The sequence below is a fragment of the Sceloporus undulatus genome, chromosome 2 (assembly GCF_019175285.1).
Source record: "Sceloporus undulatus isolate JIND9_A2432 ecotype Alabama chromosome 2, SceUnd_v1.1, whole genome shotgun sequence".
Taxonomy (NCBI): Eukaryota; Metazoa; Chordata; class Lepidosauria; order Squamata; family Phrynosomatidae; genus Sceloporus; species Sceloporus undulatus.
This window is the reverse complement of record NC_056523.1, coordinates 242,627,522-242,643,129: the sequence shown is the minus strand read 5'-3', so window position 1 is coordinate 242,643,129 and position 15,608 is coordinate 242,627,522. Positions and strand designations below refer to the sequence as shown.

General features: G+C 39.4%; 1 protein-coding gene across 1 annotated transcript in view; it reads left to right on the top strand.

The window, feature by feature from the left end:
* The window catches only part of DOCK8 (dedicator of cytokinesis 8), a 114,190-nt gene that overhangs the window by 82,213 nt on the left and 16,369 nt on the right, over nucleotides 1-15,608 (top strand). The window contains 8 exon segments of the mRNA XM_042447751.1: nucleotides 210-345; nucleotides 2,999-3,086; nucleotides 5,734-5,830; nucleotides 6,101-6,235; nucleotides 9,372-9,524; nucleotides 11,851-12,009; nucleotides 13,240-13,340; nucleotides 13,806-13,998. Of these exon segments, the coding sequence (XP_042303685.1) occupies nucleotides 210-345; nucleotides 2,999-3,086; nucleotides 5,734-5,830; nucleotides 6,101-6,235; nucleotides 9,372-9,524; nucleotides 11,851-12,009; nucleotides 13,240-13,340; nucleotides 13,806-13,998 (1,062 nt within the window).

The following is a 15,608-nucleotide window of genomic DNA, read 5'->3' as shown; positions in this document are numbered from 1 at the left end:
GATTAAAAAAAAATTAAGGCTAATTTGTTAGTCCCAACTAGAAAACTCTTTGAAGCTATAAGGTGTGCTCTACATTAGACTAGCAATATGACTTATTCCTGTTTAGTTTAATTATTATTGTACACCAAAATAATGTGTTGATCCAAATGCATACATTTTAATATTGAAAAGTTGAATTAATTTCCTTTAATTCTTATTTGTCTGTACAGGGCAAACAAAGCTCAGATAAAGTTAGCACTCAAGCCCTCCAGAAGTCAAGAGATGTAAAAGCTCGGCTAGAAGAGGCTTTATTAAGAGGAGAGGGAGCCCGAGGTGAAATGATGAAGCGCTGCAGAATGCCTATTGGTATGTTCTTTACTATTTAGCTCATTTTTGTCAGTGAAATCATAAAGAAATTGCAGAAGAATAAAAACAACAACAAGCAGATCTGTTTTCAAAAGCAATTGAAACAGCTCTGGAGAAATAACTGAAACTGTTAGGAGTTATATTTTTCATGACACTGTTGAGTGGTTGTCCAAAGGGTTTTTGGATTCTGCAGGAGATTTTATCATAAATTATTGCCAGTAGAGCTAGAAATACTTGTGGACAGCTGCCACTACTCACTGTGTAATATCACTGTGGGGTCAGGTAGTATATGGGAAGTGTGTGTGTGTAATAAAATTTTGACATAATACCTGCTGAAATCCCCTTCAGGAGTATAGGAATTCAACCCTGCTTGGTAAAATCAAAAGTATGAGGTCATGTGGAAAGTGCCCCCAGTGTCCTTTCTTTGCCACTTTCCTCCTCCAGGAACAACACTGGAGAGGAAAGGAACCATGTTATGGAGTCTTGCCATGTAATCTAAGACTCCTGACTTTGCTGAGAGGTACAGGAAGAAAACAGTATGCCATCGCTCCCATGCTACTAAAAGTAATGTTGGAAGAAACCCAAATAAGGCCGTGGTTTGGTGGAAGGGTTTGGGAAAAGAATGCTAAATATGGAGTAAGAGCTGATTATTGAACAGCAGAAAATGCTACTGGGATGGTGATTAAGGACTGTGTTGACCTCAGAAATGGCACATTTCCTTAGTTACCATTTACTTAAGGTTAATCAGACAGAAAAAGTGAAAGAAGGGAAATGGTGCCTACATGGTATCTTTTACTTGGAATTCATTCTGATTCAAGAACCTGGTCAGAAAAAGTCTTTAGAGGTGGCAGAAATATTTAGGAGGGCGTTGAGGTAAAAGAGAGGATTGGTTTATAGTATAAAGAAAGAGAGAGGTTAAAGGACAAAAGAGGTCTGATATACTTTCGTCAAACTCAGCACTATACAAACAGATGGAATAAATAACATTTGTGTATTGGAAAGTATGCCAGGAGAAAGTGTTAGCTAGATGCTGCCTTGGATCTACTGAGACTCATCTTCCCCAGCACTAGTTCAAAATCACTGTATGTGTATTTGCAAGTCACCTGTTGACTTGTGGTGACCCCATTAATTTCATAGAGGTTTCTTAGGCAAGGAATACTCAGAGGTGTATCTTAGGCTATATTTCAGAAGGAGGAACTGGAAAAAACACCTCTGTAGTACCTGGCATACATTGTACTAACCAGAGCTGACCCTGCTTAGCTTTGAGGGTGGGTTGCTAGATCATGCTGCTCATTCCTGATTGAATTAATATTGAACACCCCATTCTTTAGGCATATTGACCCTTTTCTTTCCTTTGAAAAAGTTCCAGGTAGTTGGTTTGACCATTGTACTATCTGCTCCCAAGTTTGATCTTTCCTGTGGGATGGTTGATAATGTCAGTTTAGAGAGGAAGTGCATGCAGCCAACCAGCTACTGATGTTTGTCTCAGTTACCTAACTGAAGCTACATTCTTTGCTTCTGCTAACCAAGAGGATTGGCATCAATAGGTCTATGTAGGTCCAAAACGCATTGCAGAAATAATCCAGTTTGAGACCACTTTAATTGCTCTAGCTCAGTGCTAGGGAATCCTGGGGATTGTAGGAAATCTAAATCAAAGCATCCCCGATAGATGGCTATCCAACCTCTGTGTAAAGACCTCTAAGGAAGGAGACTCCACTACACTCCGAGGGAGTGTGTTCCACTGTCGAACAGCCCTTACTGTCAGGAGGTTCCTCCTAATGTTGAGGTGGAATCTCTTTTCCTGGAGCTTGCATCCGTTGTTCCAGGTCCTAGTCTCTGGAGCAGCAGAAAACAAGTTAGCTCCCTTCTCAATGTGACATCCCTTCAAATATTTAAACAGGGCTATCATATCACCTCTTAACCTTCTCTTCTCCAGGCTAAACATCCCCAGCTCCCTAATTCGTTCCTCATAGGGCATGGTTTCCAGACTCTTCACCATTTTAGTCGCCCTTCTTTGGACACTCTCCAGTTTCTCAACCTCCTTTTTAAAAGGAGCGCTGGTGGCATAATGATTAAATATCTGTACTGCAACCACTCACTCACAACAAACCACAAGTTCAATACCAGCCAGGGATTCAGGTTCAACTCAGCTTGACATCTTTCTGAGGTTGCTAAAATGAGTACCCAGCTTGTTGGGGGCAATTAGCTTACACATTGTAAATCACTTATGGAGTGCTTAAGTGCACTGATAAGCAATATAGAAATATACTTGCTATTGCTATTGCTGTTGAAGGAATGAATCTGCACTGTATCTCATTCAGAGAGCAATATGTGATTAGATTCTACACCTCACCCATATCTGGACATTTGTGCCTCATTGCTTTCCCTGTCTTCAGCTTGTCATTTCCTTTTAGACTCACTTGCCTCCCTGGCTCTGGCCCCATCTATATCTCCTTGTTCTTTGGGACATAGTGTTTCTTTCTATCATACTTCAGCTATTCCATATCAGATGTGCTCTTTTACTTTGTGTGTAAAATGATACACTTTTCTTTACTGCGACCACATTGAATGTAGCCTCTTGCAGAAATGCATATCTCTGGAGAAATGTTGATATTAAAGTTTCAATTTTGACGTATGTACATTGCCCTTGTAGGGAATGATAGGTTCCCAGGGTTGAATGAGAATCTACGATGGAGGAAAGAGCAGACACAGTGGCGGCAAGCAAATGAAAGGCTAGATAAGTAAGTAATTTAATGAATTTATATCACCTTTTCCAGTATTGCTTCTCTCAGGAGCCATCTAGTTTCATACTGCGTACCAAAGTGGGAAACTCTGCCCTTCAAACATCCTGGACAGATGCACAAGTAGCTTTTACATAATTTACTTCATTATCTTCTTCTCACTGCCAGCATAGTTCTCAGTGCTTCGAGAAAGGCATCTTTAAATATAAATATTTTTGAATGAAGCATGCAATAAAAATATACCAGCCAACTATAGTCTATGTTCTTGTTTCTTATTATGGTATGGTTGTGTGAGAGAGAGTCTGATGAAATAGAAAAAAGTGGTGAAGTCTCTCCACATTTCCATCAATAGCTTGGTTAGTGCTTCACATAGGAAGGAACTGCCTACTACAGAGCACTGTTTTTAGTTTCTTGTAGCTGGGTAAAAAGAAGGGATTTTCCCTCCTTCAGTCTGTTGGAGTACAGAGATGGTGTCTAGTATCTTATACTGCTACTACTAAACAACAGCTCACCCCTTCACAATGCAAGCCTGTTGAATGGGATTAATAATTGTCCATCAGCCACAACATTAAAGGCTAGCTTGTGTTAGTGTATTACCCTTATCATGTGGAGATGTCTTGGAATCACCCTGCATAGCAAGTGACTTAAATTCATCATGCAGAGAAACCAACTTATACCATTCAACACATGTTCAGCACTAGCTGAACCAGGAACATCTACACCAGTGATGGTGAACCTTTTACAGACCGAGTGCCCAAACTGCAACCCAGACCCCACTTATTTATCGCAAAGTGCCACGTCCCTCTTGGTTTCTAGTAAAAAACTCTGGCAAACTCTGTGCTAGGGCGACAGCATGTCTGCCCACAGAGAGGGCTCTGAGTGCTACCTCTGGCATGCGTGCCACAGGATCGCCATCACTGATCTACACAGTTTGTGACTGGCATGGTAAAAACAAAGTTGATGTGAACTAAACTGAGTTTTCTTCAGCAAGAAGTGGTTTCTCTTCTGTGATTTTTCCTCAATCTGAATAGAGGGCTGCTTTTGGAACTGGGCATGTGAAAAGGTGCAACACATGATTGGATCCTTTTCCATGACCACTGAGGCCTGTTACAGACTGCCAAAATAAAGCTGCTTCGGGTCTCTTTGGAGGTATGCTATTTAAATGATGCATGCATCCTAAGAATCTGGAAGCTGCACTAAAGCTGCACTCCAGTGCTTAGGAATAGAGTGTGGCTTTGGTGCAACCTCCGGACTCTTAGGACCCATGCGTCATTTAAATAGCATACCTCCAAAGAGACCTGAAGCAGCTTTATTTTGGCAGTCTGTAACAGGCCTGAGTCTCTTTGGGAGACTGTAAACAGGGTTGGGACACCACACGGCTCATGAACTGCCTGTGAGACTACCACAATTTTTGTGGCCGCTTCAATCCCTGGGGTTGCTGATTTCAGTAAGTTGCCATCAAAATTCAGCTATGCAGCATCAACTATATAAAAAAATAATTTAAAAATTATTTTTATTTTAAAACAAGGTATGCAGAAGGATGTTATTTTTTAAAGGAGAATCGTGTTTTCTAGAAGCCAGCATGGTATACTGGAGTGTTGGATAAAACCTTGGGAGACCAGGGTTTGAATCCCTGCTCAGCCATGGAAACCCACTGGTCTCAGTCTCAGAGGAGGCCATGGGCAAATCCCCTCTGAACAAATTCTGTCACGAACACCCCATGATAGGTTCACCTTAGGGTTGTCATAAGTCAGAAATGATCTGAAGACATACCACAACATGTTTCTGGGAGCATGGAAGCATGATTATCATTAAAACAAGGGATGTGCTATTGATTTAAAAGTGGTGGTTGGTTTGTTGGTTTTACTTCTACCACTTTGCATTACCATATTTCAGCAGTATGCTGAACAAACACTGAGGGTTTCTGAAAGATTCTTGGGTATATGTGAAATTGTCCATGGGGCCCACCAGACTTGCCCACTCCTGGTTTTATGGGTTGTTGATGGTAATAAAACTCACAAGATAATGTTTGGGGATTAATAGATTATTGTGAGGACCATCTGTCAGTAGAAATTAGCCTTCAGTGAATTTTTTACTCTAATGATTTTCCATTGTATCCATCTTCAGCCAGTAGGTCAGAATCCAAACTAGCTTCCTCCTGTTTCCATGCAAGGCACCATCAACATGGTCTTTGTCTTTCTTTTAAAAACAATTTTTAAAAGAAGCAGGCCAAGATAGAGAAGGATAAAGTAGGAATAAGACTAATTCATACCATACAATGCCAACATAACAACAGACCATCAAAAAAAGTGTGACATAATATACAGTAATATGCTATAATACGCTGTGACCTGGGCTGGAGAATACATAGGTACAGTGTTGTGCCTTAACCTCAACAACAGATTAAAGGCCAGATAGATAGATAGATAGATAGATAGATAGACAGACAGCTAGATAGCAAGATAACTTGTTAGTCTTCAATATGCCTGCCTTTTTACAATCATCATCGTTGGCTTTCGTTTCATTCATAAACATGGCTCCTTTTCTTCTGTAAATACTGTATATATTCATGTATAAGTCTAGAAATTTTAGTCAGAAAATTGACTGATTCATTGTTGTTTGTTAATATGAACTGTTACTTTCACAGAACAAAAGCTGAGATTGATCATGAAGCTCTGGTTAATGGGAACCTAGCTACAGAAGCTAATTTGATCGTTTTGGATATGCAAGAGAACATTATCCAGGTGAGAACCTGCTTAAACTGGCTATATGCCAGTTTCTCCATCCATGGAAAGTCAGGAAATATTTTATTTGCCTCTTACTTTGTTTTTGTAATATTGCACAATATTTAAATGTGCATGTTTTTACAAATTTAGAAATGAATTACAATTGTTCTTCAAAGGTTTAGAAGCAAAATTGATTTGGCCTGCAGGCTGAGATTCCCTATCTGTGTCCTAAACTTTGTTTAAAATAACCTTGAAGGGCTCTAAAAAGTGCTCTTATCCATGTTGTAGGCAACTTCACTTATGGATTGCAGAGAAAGCATCCTGGGAGGTGTGCTGAAAGTCCTTGTAAATTCTCTGACTTGTGATCAGAGCACAACATACCTGACCCATTGTTTTGCTACTCTCCGAGCACTTATTGTCAAAGTAAGTATTTGTCTTTTGTCATTCAAATTCCATGTTAGGATTTTGAAAGATGTATTGTGAGTTGAAGAGCAAGCATGGTGTAATGATTTGAGTGTTGGACTATGACTATGGAGATCAGGGTTCAATTCCCTGCTTGGCCATGGAAATCCACTGGGTAACCTTGAGTGAGTCACACACCCAAAGCTCCAGAAAACTCCATGACAGGTTCACTTTAGGGGCATCACAAATCAGGAACAACTTAAAGGCACACAACAACAACAACAGCAACAACACCGTTAGGTCAAAAATCCATTCCCATACTCACAGATTATTCCAGTGTCGTACATCTGCAAAGCCCATGCAACAACCTTTGAGCAACTGGTATGATTTCAAGCAACAACAGTGATTTGCTGGATTATTTTTTAACAGTTCTCACATTCAGTCGCTTTCATTGCAGCAGTCCCCCACAATGACAATTCCACATTTAGGCTGTTAGCACAGCTAACCTATATTCAAGGGACCAGTACATCTTAAAATTAACATAGCTTCAGAATGCTTCATGCATAGGTGATACTTCAGTGTATAGGTCAGCCTTCTCCTTTTGCACTTTAGATACATTGGACTACAATTTCTGTCATCATCTGACAACTAAATAATTGGTATAGCATTTCATTTCCAGAATCTGAAAATGTTGTTTGACAGTAAACATGGGACAATAAAGTATTAAGAGCCTCATAGCTTACTGGAGGTATAAAGCAGGGGAGGAGGGCTTTTCCCCCCCTGAGTGGCTTCACATAAGCCACACAGGCTAATAGTGGCCATGTGGGAGACAGACCTCAAGTATGTCATATAGGAGACAGGTACTTTAGAAAAAAGTTTTGTTGTTTGTTGTATGCCTTCAAGTCATTTCTGACTCACAACAACCCTAAGACAAATCTACCACAGGCTTTTTTTGGCATGATATGTTCATGATATGCCCCAACTCCCCAAACCATGAGCCATCATGGAATATTTTAAAACAATGCCTCTTTGATCATCCTTTTTCTTCACTCTCCATGCACCCTTTAAGAACACAAAAAGACATCTTGCAAAGGGATGCTTTCCATTGTTTTGAAAAAGTTTCAGTTGTTAGAAATAAAATGTTCTCCTAGAATTCAGGAACCAAACCCAGTGGATGCCAAGGAAGCATTAAAATGTCACAAATCCACAAGCATTCTTTGGTGTGCCTTTATAAAATCTATTTGTGGACTCTAGTTCTTCCACTGCACTTCTCAACTGAATTTAGGCTTTTTCACAATTCTTTAGTTAATGAAAGTGCTGATAGAATGTACAATGTATTTGTGCTGCCTATTCAAACTTATGTGTTTTGAGCACCTAAATCATGCAGTTTACTGCATTGTACTTGGTGCTAATGTTGTATCCTGAGAGTATTACCTTTCATTCAAAAAATAAAGCAAGTGTCTAATCCTTGTGACTGTGGAGCACATGTCTGATCCTTATGATTTGAAGGACATGCTAGAATATATCTGGACAGGATTTTCACTGAACATTGAGTAATACATTTTCTGATCCTGACCCCTTTTCCCTATGTCATTGTCTTTCCATAATCTTTTATTCTCCTTCCTTTTCCCAAGCCATGAAAAAGGTTGAATTTTTGGAACTTACAAGTGTATGCATGCAAAATAAGATTCTTTTTACGAAAATATATTCACCTTGGACAGTACTCTTGAAGAACAGATGAGGAGGGGTGGGGAACTGAAAAATTCCTGTTCCTGTTTTGCCATGTCTTGAGCCATTGTGAGACAGCAAGCAGAGCGTTGTGGTGTATGGGTTTTATGAGAAAACTTCAGTGTTTGAATGTGGAGGAAAGGCAGTTTCTAAAAGCATCTGTTTACATTTGGCCTTATCAAAACAGTACAATTTGATTATATTTGACACTGGAGGTTTTGTTGTTTGTTGTACCATCCCTATGCTTCAGTCACAATGTTTTATGCGGAGGGTCCAGATGAGTCCATTTTGAACTCTCTTATATTTTCCCATGGCTTCTTTTGACGCTTTTTCTTGTATGTATATATGTACATTCAGGTTGCTTGTTGACTTCTGGTGACTCCATAGATTTCATAGTGTTTTCTTAGGCAAGGAATACTCAGAGGTTGAGTTTTCCATTTTCATCTTCTGAAATACAGCCTACAGCTCCTGATATTCATTTGTGGTCTCCCATTCAATTACTAATCCAGGCTGATCCTGTGTAGCTTCCAAGATCAGATAAGATCTGGTGACTTTAGGGTATATAGGCTCTGACCCTTTACTTACCACAAAAGAAAATGAGGGGATAATGGAAGAGATAATGGAAAAGCTGCCTTGGATCCCATTTTTGGAGAAAGGCAGGATATAAGTACAATAAATACTGTACGTATTCATCTATAAGTAAAAAAAAAATTATGCGCAAAAACCAACCCCAAAATCCCAGGTCGACTTATTTACGGGTCAGTGTGGTAATGTGATAGCAGCTCTTTCAGATTTCCTCATGCAGTGTGGAGAGCAGTTTCTTTCTCTTTTTAGCCAAGCAGAAAGAGTTCTGGGTGATTGATTGCTGTTAAACAAACAGAGTCCCTCTCCCGCTGCGTCAGCTACCAGCTGCTGTCTGAGGAAAAAGCCTCAATTAGAGTCCCTTTTGCCAGGCGCACACATACACATACTGAGGGAGCCTCCAAGTTTCCCCCTCGACTTATTCACAGATTGTGATAAAGTTTTGGCCCCAAAACCTGCCCTTGACTTATGTATGATGTTGACTTATAGTTGAGTTTATATAGTAAATAAAAGTGCAATAAATAAAGCAAAAGTCTTTTTGTTAGCAGCATTAGAAGACACTCAATTTGAAACACCAGGAGCCTTGGTGGTGCAGTAGTTAAATGCTGGTACTGCAGCCTGTCACAGCCACAAGGTTGTGAGTTCGATCCTGCAAGGCTCCAGGATCAACTCAGCCTTGCATCCTTCCATAGGTCGCTAAAATGAGTACCCAGCTTATTGAGGGCAATTAACTTACACATTGTAAACCGCTTAGGGAGTGCTTAAGTGCACTGATAAGCGGTATAGAAATGTATTGGTATTGCTTGCTGTTGCTGTTGTTACAGTCTTTCTCTCCTGCTTCCTTTAGTTTGGAGAGTTCCTGTTTGAAGAGGAAGTGGAGCAGTGTGCTGATCTCTGTCAGAGAGTCCTACAGCAGTGCAGTAGTAGCATCGATGTCACTCGGATCCAAGCTTGTGCTACTCTTTACCTCCTAATGAGATACAGCTTCAGTTCCTCCAGTGTAAGAGAGTAGATAGTAATATAAGATACTACAACTCAAGCCCATATTGTAGATCTATGTTTATTTATTATTTAGCTTATTGCCTTGCAAAATTATATCTCATTATACTTTTATGGTCCCTGTCTGATGTAATTACTCCCTGTTTGCAGATGTTCTTTACTTCTAGTTGGAAATAATAATAATAAGATTTATTTATATGCCACCCAATCACTGGGAATCCAGGCGACTTACAAAAGAGGGGATAATACAAAGCAATAACAATAAACATGGAATAAAAAACAGATATAACATAGCAGTATATTAAACAATAACAATAAAATAACAATAGCAGTAAATAACAAAAACAAAAATATATAGCAAATCAACAGCAGCAAAAAATTAACAAAGCAAAATACGTAGCAATTAACAAAGCAAAACAAGTAGGAAGAAAACTAACAATAAACATTCCTTGCATACTGAGATAATTTAAATACTTAAAACAAACTTTAAGGAGGTCCTTCAGTGCCCTCCAGCTGGCCCTCGTTGGGCAGGAGGTGGGAGGAGAGCGCTGGGTCCCCCTTCCCTCTCACAGCTGGAGGAGAAGTCTCTGAGAAATGGGGACAACTGGAGCAAATGGTCCTCCTTCTCAGAGCTGCAGCCCAACCGTGGGTCCTCTGGCCATCCCCAGGGAAAAAGGGGGAGCCATCAATTCCCCTCCATCCCAGCAGACATTGCAAGGAATCATATGGGACACCCAGCCTCCCTTGGAGGCCTTGGAAAGTTATTTTTTTTGAGAAGAATCCATCTAATTATAATGCTAAAATCATCCAAAATTGAGCAGTGGCAGGATCATGGTGCTCTGGGTCTCAGTTATAGATGGCTTCAGTGTAGGGTTGCCAAAATTCTCTTTCACAAAACAGGGACAAATGTAGGACATTCAAGAACACAACCAACTAAAAACCAAAAACATTACTAAAATTTTAAAAAATTAATATAAATGAATTTCTTGCACATATAAATTCATGCACCAGGGCCCAGGTGGGGCTGGAGGGAGGCCTTGCCAGCTACACCAGATCTCCTCAGTGCTCACCATGACTACACCTCACCCAGGGTCCAGGGAAGCTCGCCACACCAGATTTCCCTCCTTGGGGTTTGGCCGGCTGATTGGCTGAGGCCCTGTGCAGCTGTGACAGAGGCCTTGCTGCATCAGATCTCCCTCCTTGGGGATCGGCTGGCCAGCTGAGGCCCTGTGTGGCTGCGCTAAAGGCCTCAGCACCCCAGATCTTCCTCTTTGGAGTTCAGCTGGCTGGTCAATGCCTTGCGTGGCTGTGCCAGACAGACCTGGCTGTGGTCCATGCTGGATCTTTTTGTCCACGCTTGACCGAGGCCCTGGCCCACATGGCCCTGCCCCCCTCCTCCCTGAGCTTCCCCTGCCTGCTCTACGTGGAGCACGGTGGAGTGCACAGGGCCAACTGAAGCTGTCATCTTGTCTGCCAGCCCACATGCCACCTCAGGAGGAGAAGTGATTCAAGCCGAGGTTAGCCAACTATTCTTGCCTTGTTCTGGCAGGGCACATGGTGGCCTGGAACAAGGCAGGAATCCGGGATTGAGGGTCTAAAATGTCCAGCTGGGCCAGGACATTGTTTAGAGCCTTCAATCTGAGATTGTCCCAGTTTTCTGGGATGTATGGCAACCCTATTTCAGTGCATCTTTATATTAATAATTCTTAAAAATAAATCAGTTTTCAGGTTCCATTTCCTTGCAATGCCTGATAGTTTGGGCGAGATCATATATTTTGAGGATAAACTGATATGTGCTCTGCATGTACAGAATGTGTAACTCTTAATCCCTGAACATGGGACTGTGTACATTTAAAACTATTTGTATGAAAGCTTTCAAGGATTAATAATTTGTCATTTATACTTGGAATAAACACGAAAGGGGAGAATAATGGTATAATTGTTAGTTTGAGATTATGTAACATGTAGATAATGTAATCTCATGTTAGCTTTTTCTTGATGTTAATATAACTTGCTGTTCCCATAAAACTGAGAGATGTTATATTACATATAATGTGGACTTTGATCTTGTCAACTTCATCCGTTGCTTATTAGGAAGAAAGTTTAATTAATTTCAACAGGATTTACTCCCAAGTAAGCATATATAGGATTAAAGCCATGGACTTTAAATTTCCAAGGTTGTGATAATAAATTTTTCATAAGCAATTGTAAATATGTGGGAGTTGTTCATAGTCCTTATTGAAACAAAATTCATAGTCCACTGCTAATGAGAAATTAGTACACTTGACTTGCATAATCTGATACTCTCTTTTTCTTTCTTACAAAAGAACTTTGCAAGAGTGAAAATGCAAGTGACAATGTCACTGGCTTCTCTGGTTGGTAAAGCATCAGATTTTAATGAGGAATATCTCAGAAAGTCTTTACGAACCATTTTGGCATATGCAGAGGAAGATGTAGATATGCAGCCAACTCTGTTTCCAGCACAGGTAAGGTATCTCATTATTTCTTGGGACATTCACACATTATATATTTAGGTAGTTTCAGGATAACTGAAATACAGTCAGCTCTCCTTATCCACAGATGCTGCATCCACAGATTCAACCATTCACACTTTGGAAATACCCTCCTCCCCACAAAAAAATCCAAAAAGCAAACTTTGATTTTGCTATTTATATGAGGAATGCCATTTTATATAAGGGATGACATTTTACTACTCCATTGTATATACAATTGGCCCTCCTTATACATGGAATTTTTATACACGGATTCAAGCATCCACGGCTTGAAAATATTCAAAAAAAGTATAAATTTCAAGTATCAAACTTTGATTTTTCCATTTTATATATGGGACACCATTTTGCTATACCATTGTATTTAATGGGACTTGAGCATACACGGATGTTGCTATTCATGGGGGTTCCTGGAACCAAACCCCAGCGAATAACAAGGGTCCACTGTAGTGGGATTTGAGCAGACACAGATTTTGATATCTACTGGGGGAGGGGGTCTTCGAAACAAACTCCAGCAGATACCAAAGGACTACTATATTGTAGCCTCACCAAAAGCAACAACAACAAACCGCTACCAGAATTCATACCATATGACCTACTGTATATGTGTTTCTTGTGAGAAAGCAAAGCTCACTCACCCTCCCTCCGATCTTGCTAGCAATTTCATTCTATGTCATTCAGAAATTTCATTCAGAAGTAAGTCCCACTTTATCCAATTGGGCTTACTCTCTGGTATGTGTTTATAGAAACTGCAGTTAACACATATGAACAGACCAGGATACAGTATTAAGTAGACTTCAAAATGTGATTTAATATCTTGGCTGTTTCCAAAGCTTTTAACTATAGTTGCTGGGCATTCATATCTCCATTTACTAGGCAGGGACAGGAAAGTCCAGACTGAATTAATATATACTCAATCCTTGGAACTTAAAGTTCATAATTGTGTCCATAGTATATAGTCATTACACCCTTTTTAAAAGGCATAGTTGAACACTTCAGAAAAAATATTATGATGTGGTGATATTAACTCAATGGCTGTACTTTTTTGTTACCAAGCTGAACATGGAATTTTATTCTTACCATGACCATTGAAGTCTTAATTATAATAGCATGCATTGTTTCCCTTTGCTCCTCTTCTCCTTTTACCTTTTACTGAAATATTTCAGAGAAACATCTGAAAAGTGTTCTTTTTTTCTTTTTATGTAGGTGGAAGAGCTGTTGTCTAATTTGAACAGTATACTGTCAGATACAGTAAAAATGCGAGAGTTTCAGGAAGACCCAGAAATGCTAATGGATCTTATGTACAGGTTGAAATCTTTGGTTGTACTTTTTAACAACTATAAAATGAATAAGACCGAACATCTAAGATTTAAATTTATCATAAACATATGTTTTCTGTGTGAGTAAAATCCCATTTGTCATATATCCATGACAAATTTATACCAGTTCTGCATGTTGGCATCCCACAAAGAATCTGAGAGACTTAAATTGAGGGTGGTTAAAAGATCTTGTTTAGATATTTTCAGCCCTTTTACAGAACTGTGTCTTCCAGGATTCTTTGGATAAAATTCTGGAGGACTTCTGGGGTTCATAATTAAATATATTAGAGGTATAGAATCAAGCTAGACATTAATATGCTAGTGAGGAACATGAAAACAGTGGGGCTGAATAGAAACTTAAGAAAGTGATGTAGCATTTTTACAGAAAAGGCAGACCTGTTTATTTAGCCTTAAGGCTAAATAAATTGACATTTTACCATGTTCTGTTTTTAGAATTGCCAAAGGATATCAGACATCACCTGACTTAAGACTTACATGGCTGCAGAACATGGCAGAGAAGCATGCCAAGAGGAAATGCTACACAGAGGCTGCCATGTGTCTTGTTCATTCAGCTGCCCTAGTTGCAGAATACTTGAGCATGCTAGAGGATCACAGTTACCTGCCGGTTGGTAGCGTCAGCTTTCAGGTAAGAGCAGATTGCTGTACTTAGTGCAGGCCCTTTCTCAGTAGTCTTGGAATAGTGTGTTGTTTAAGCTTGATAGATGCTAAATGTGCTTGCTGAAGTTTGGCTAGGTTAATGGGTTAAAAGCCATTGCAACAGCAGTCAAGAGAAAGAGCAAGGAACTGACATCTGAGAAGCAGATTGTAAGTAAAACAGTGCCAGAAGAGACACAGAAGTGAGAAGCTTTGTCTAGGCCTTACCACCTCAGACCACAGGTAAGAACTTACATGACCAAATAACAGTTCTAGAATAAGTTTTATCTCCCTCCCTCTCTCCCTCCCTTATATATTATTTCGTATGTCTGTTTTATAGATGGAAATATGGAATTAAGAAATAGCTACTTGTTCAAATGCATGGCTAGAGCAATACAGAACTTGCACACCTACAGTATACTTCCCTACACTCTATTGCTGAGCTAAGCCAACAGTACTCTGTGTTGCTTGCTTCCTGTCATAAAATGATGTATAATATCCCTTCAAGCTATTGGAAGATGGCTTTGCTTCATATGAAATGTGTAGAAAACATTCCCAGTTCCTACAGCCATTCTGAAATATTTTAGCATTTGCATAAGCTTGTCTCATCAAAACACCGTTGCCTGTACATGTTTTCAAACCAGACTCTGAAGCAATAACAGGTTTTATAGCAGATGAGTAATAGACAAACATTCATGTCTCACTACCTGTAAAAATAATAATAATAATCAGTGTTGTTCAGTAACTTGTTTATGTTAGGTGGAATTCAGACTTAACATTTCTTCAGGAATAATTATGATAATGGATCACCTTATGCAAAACAATTCAACTGAGGAGTTCAACATGATTTTCAAAATTCCCCATAGGGTACTGCTTTGTATCAGAAATTTATAATTTTGCTATGGATCTAGTGCAGAATATTGAATTGTCAAAGTTCACCCCTTAATATTTTTTATCTTTTAATGTTTATTTTTAATGAATCGCATTGTAACTGTAGCACTTTATTGAAAGATGTTCATATTTTTCTGTATTCATATATTTGTAGAAGGCTGGTGAAAGATAGTATTGGCTAGAACATTTGAATATATAATAGCATTACAGAGCTGCTGGGCATAATAAGAAAATTGGAAAGGTTATTCTATACGCCTATAAATATAAATTCTATCCCAACAATATTTTCAGGAATTTCCATCATAATTCTTAAAGCTAGGTACCAGGGTGGTGTAGTGGTTTGAGCATTGGACTACGACACTGGAGATCAGGGTTCAATTCCCTGCTTGGCTGTGGAGACCCACTGGGTGACCTTGGGTGAATAACACATGCTCAGCCCCAGACAAACCCATGATAAGTTTGCCTTAGGGTCATCATAAGTTAGAAATAACTTGAAGGCACACACACCAAAAAAACCCTCATTTTTTAAAAAAGAAAAAGCACTGTTTTATTTTATATTGGTTTTTTTTTTTTTTTTTTTTTTTTGTGACCCATTCTTGAAGGTCTGAAGGCCTTTGCTCTTTTTAGTTATGGAAAATTCATGAATTGTATAGTCTCTGGAACTTCTGATGGGGAATTTTAAAAGCATGAGACAGGAGCTAGATTTCGGTT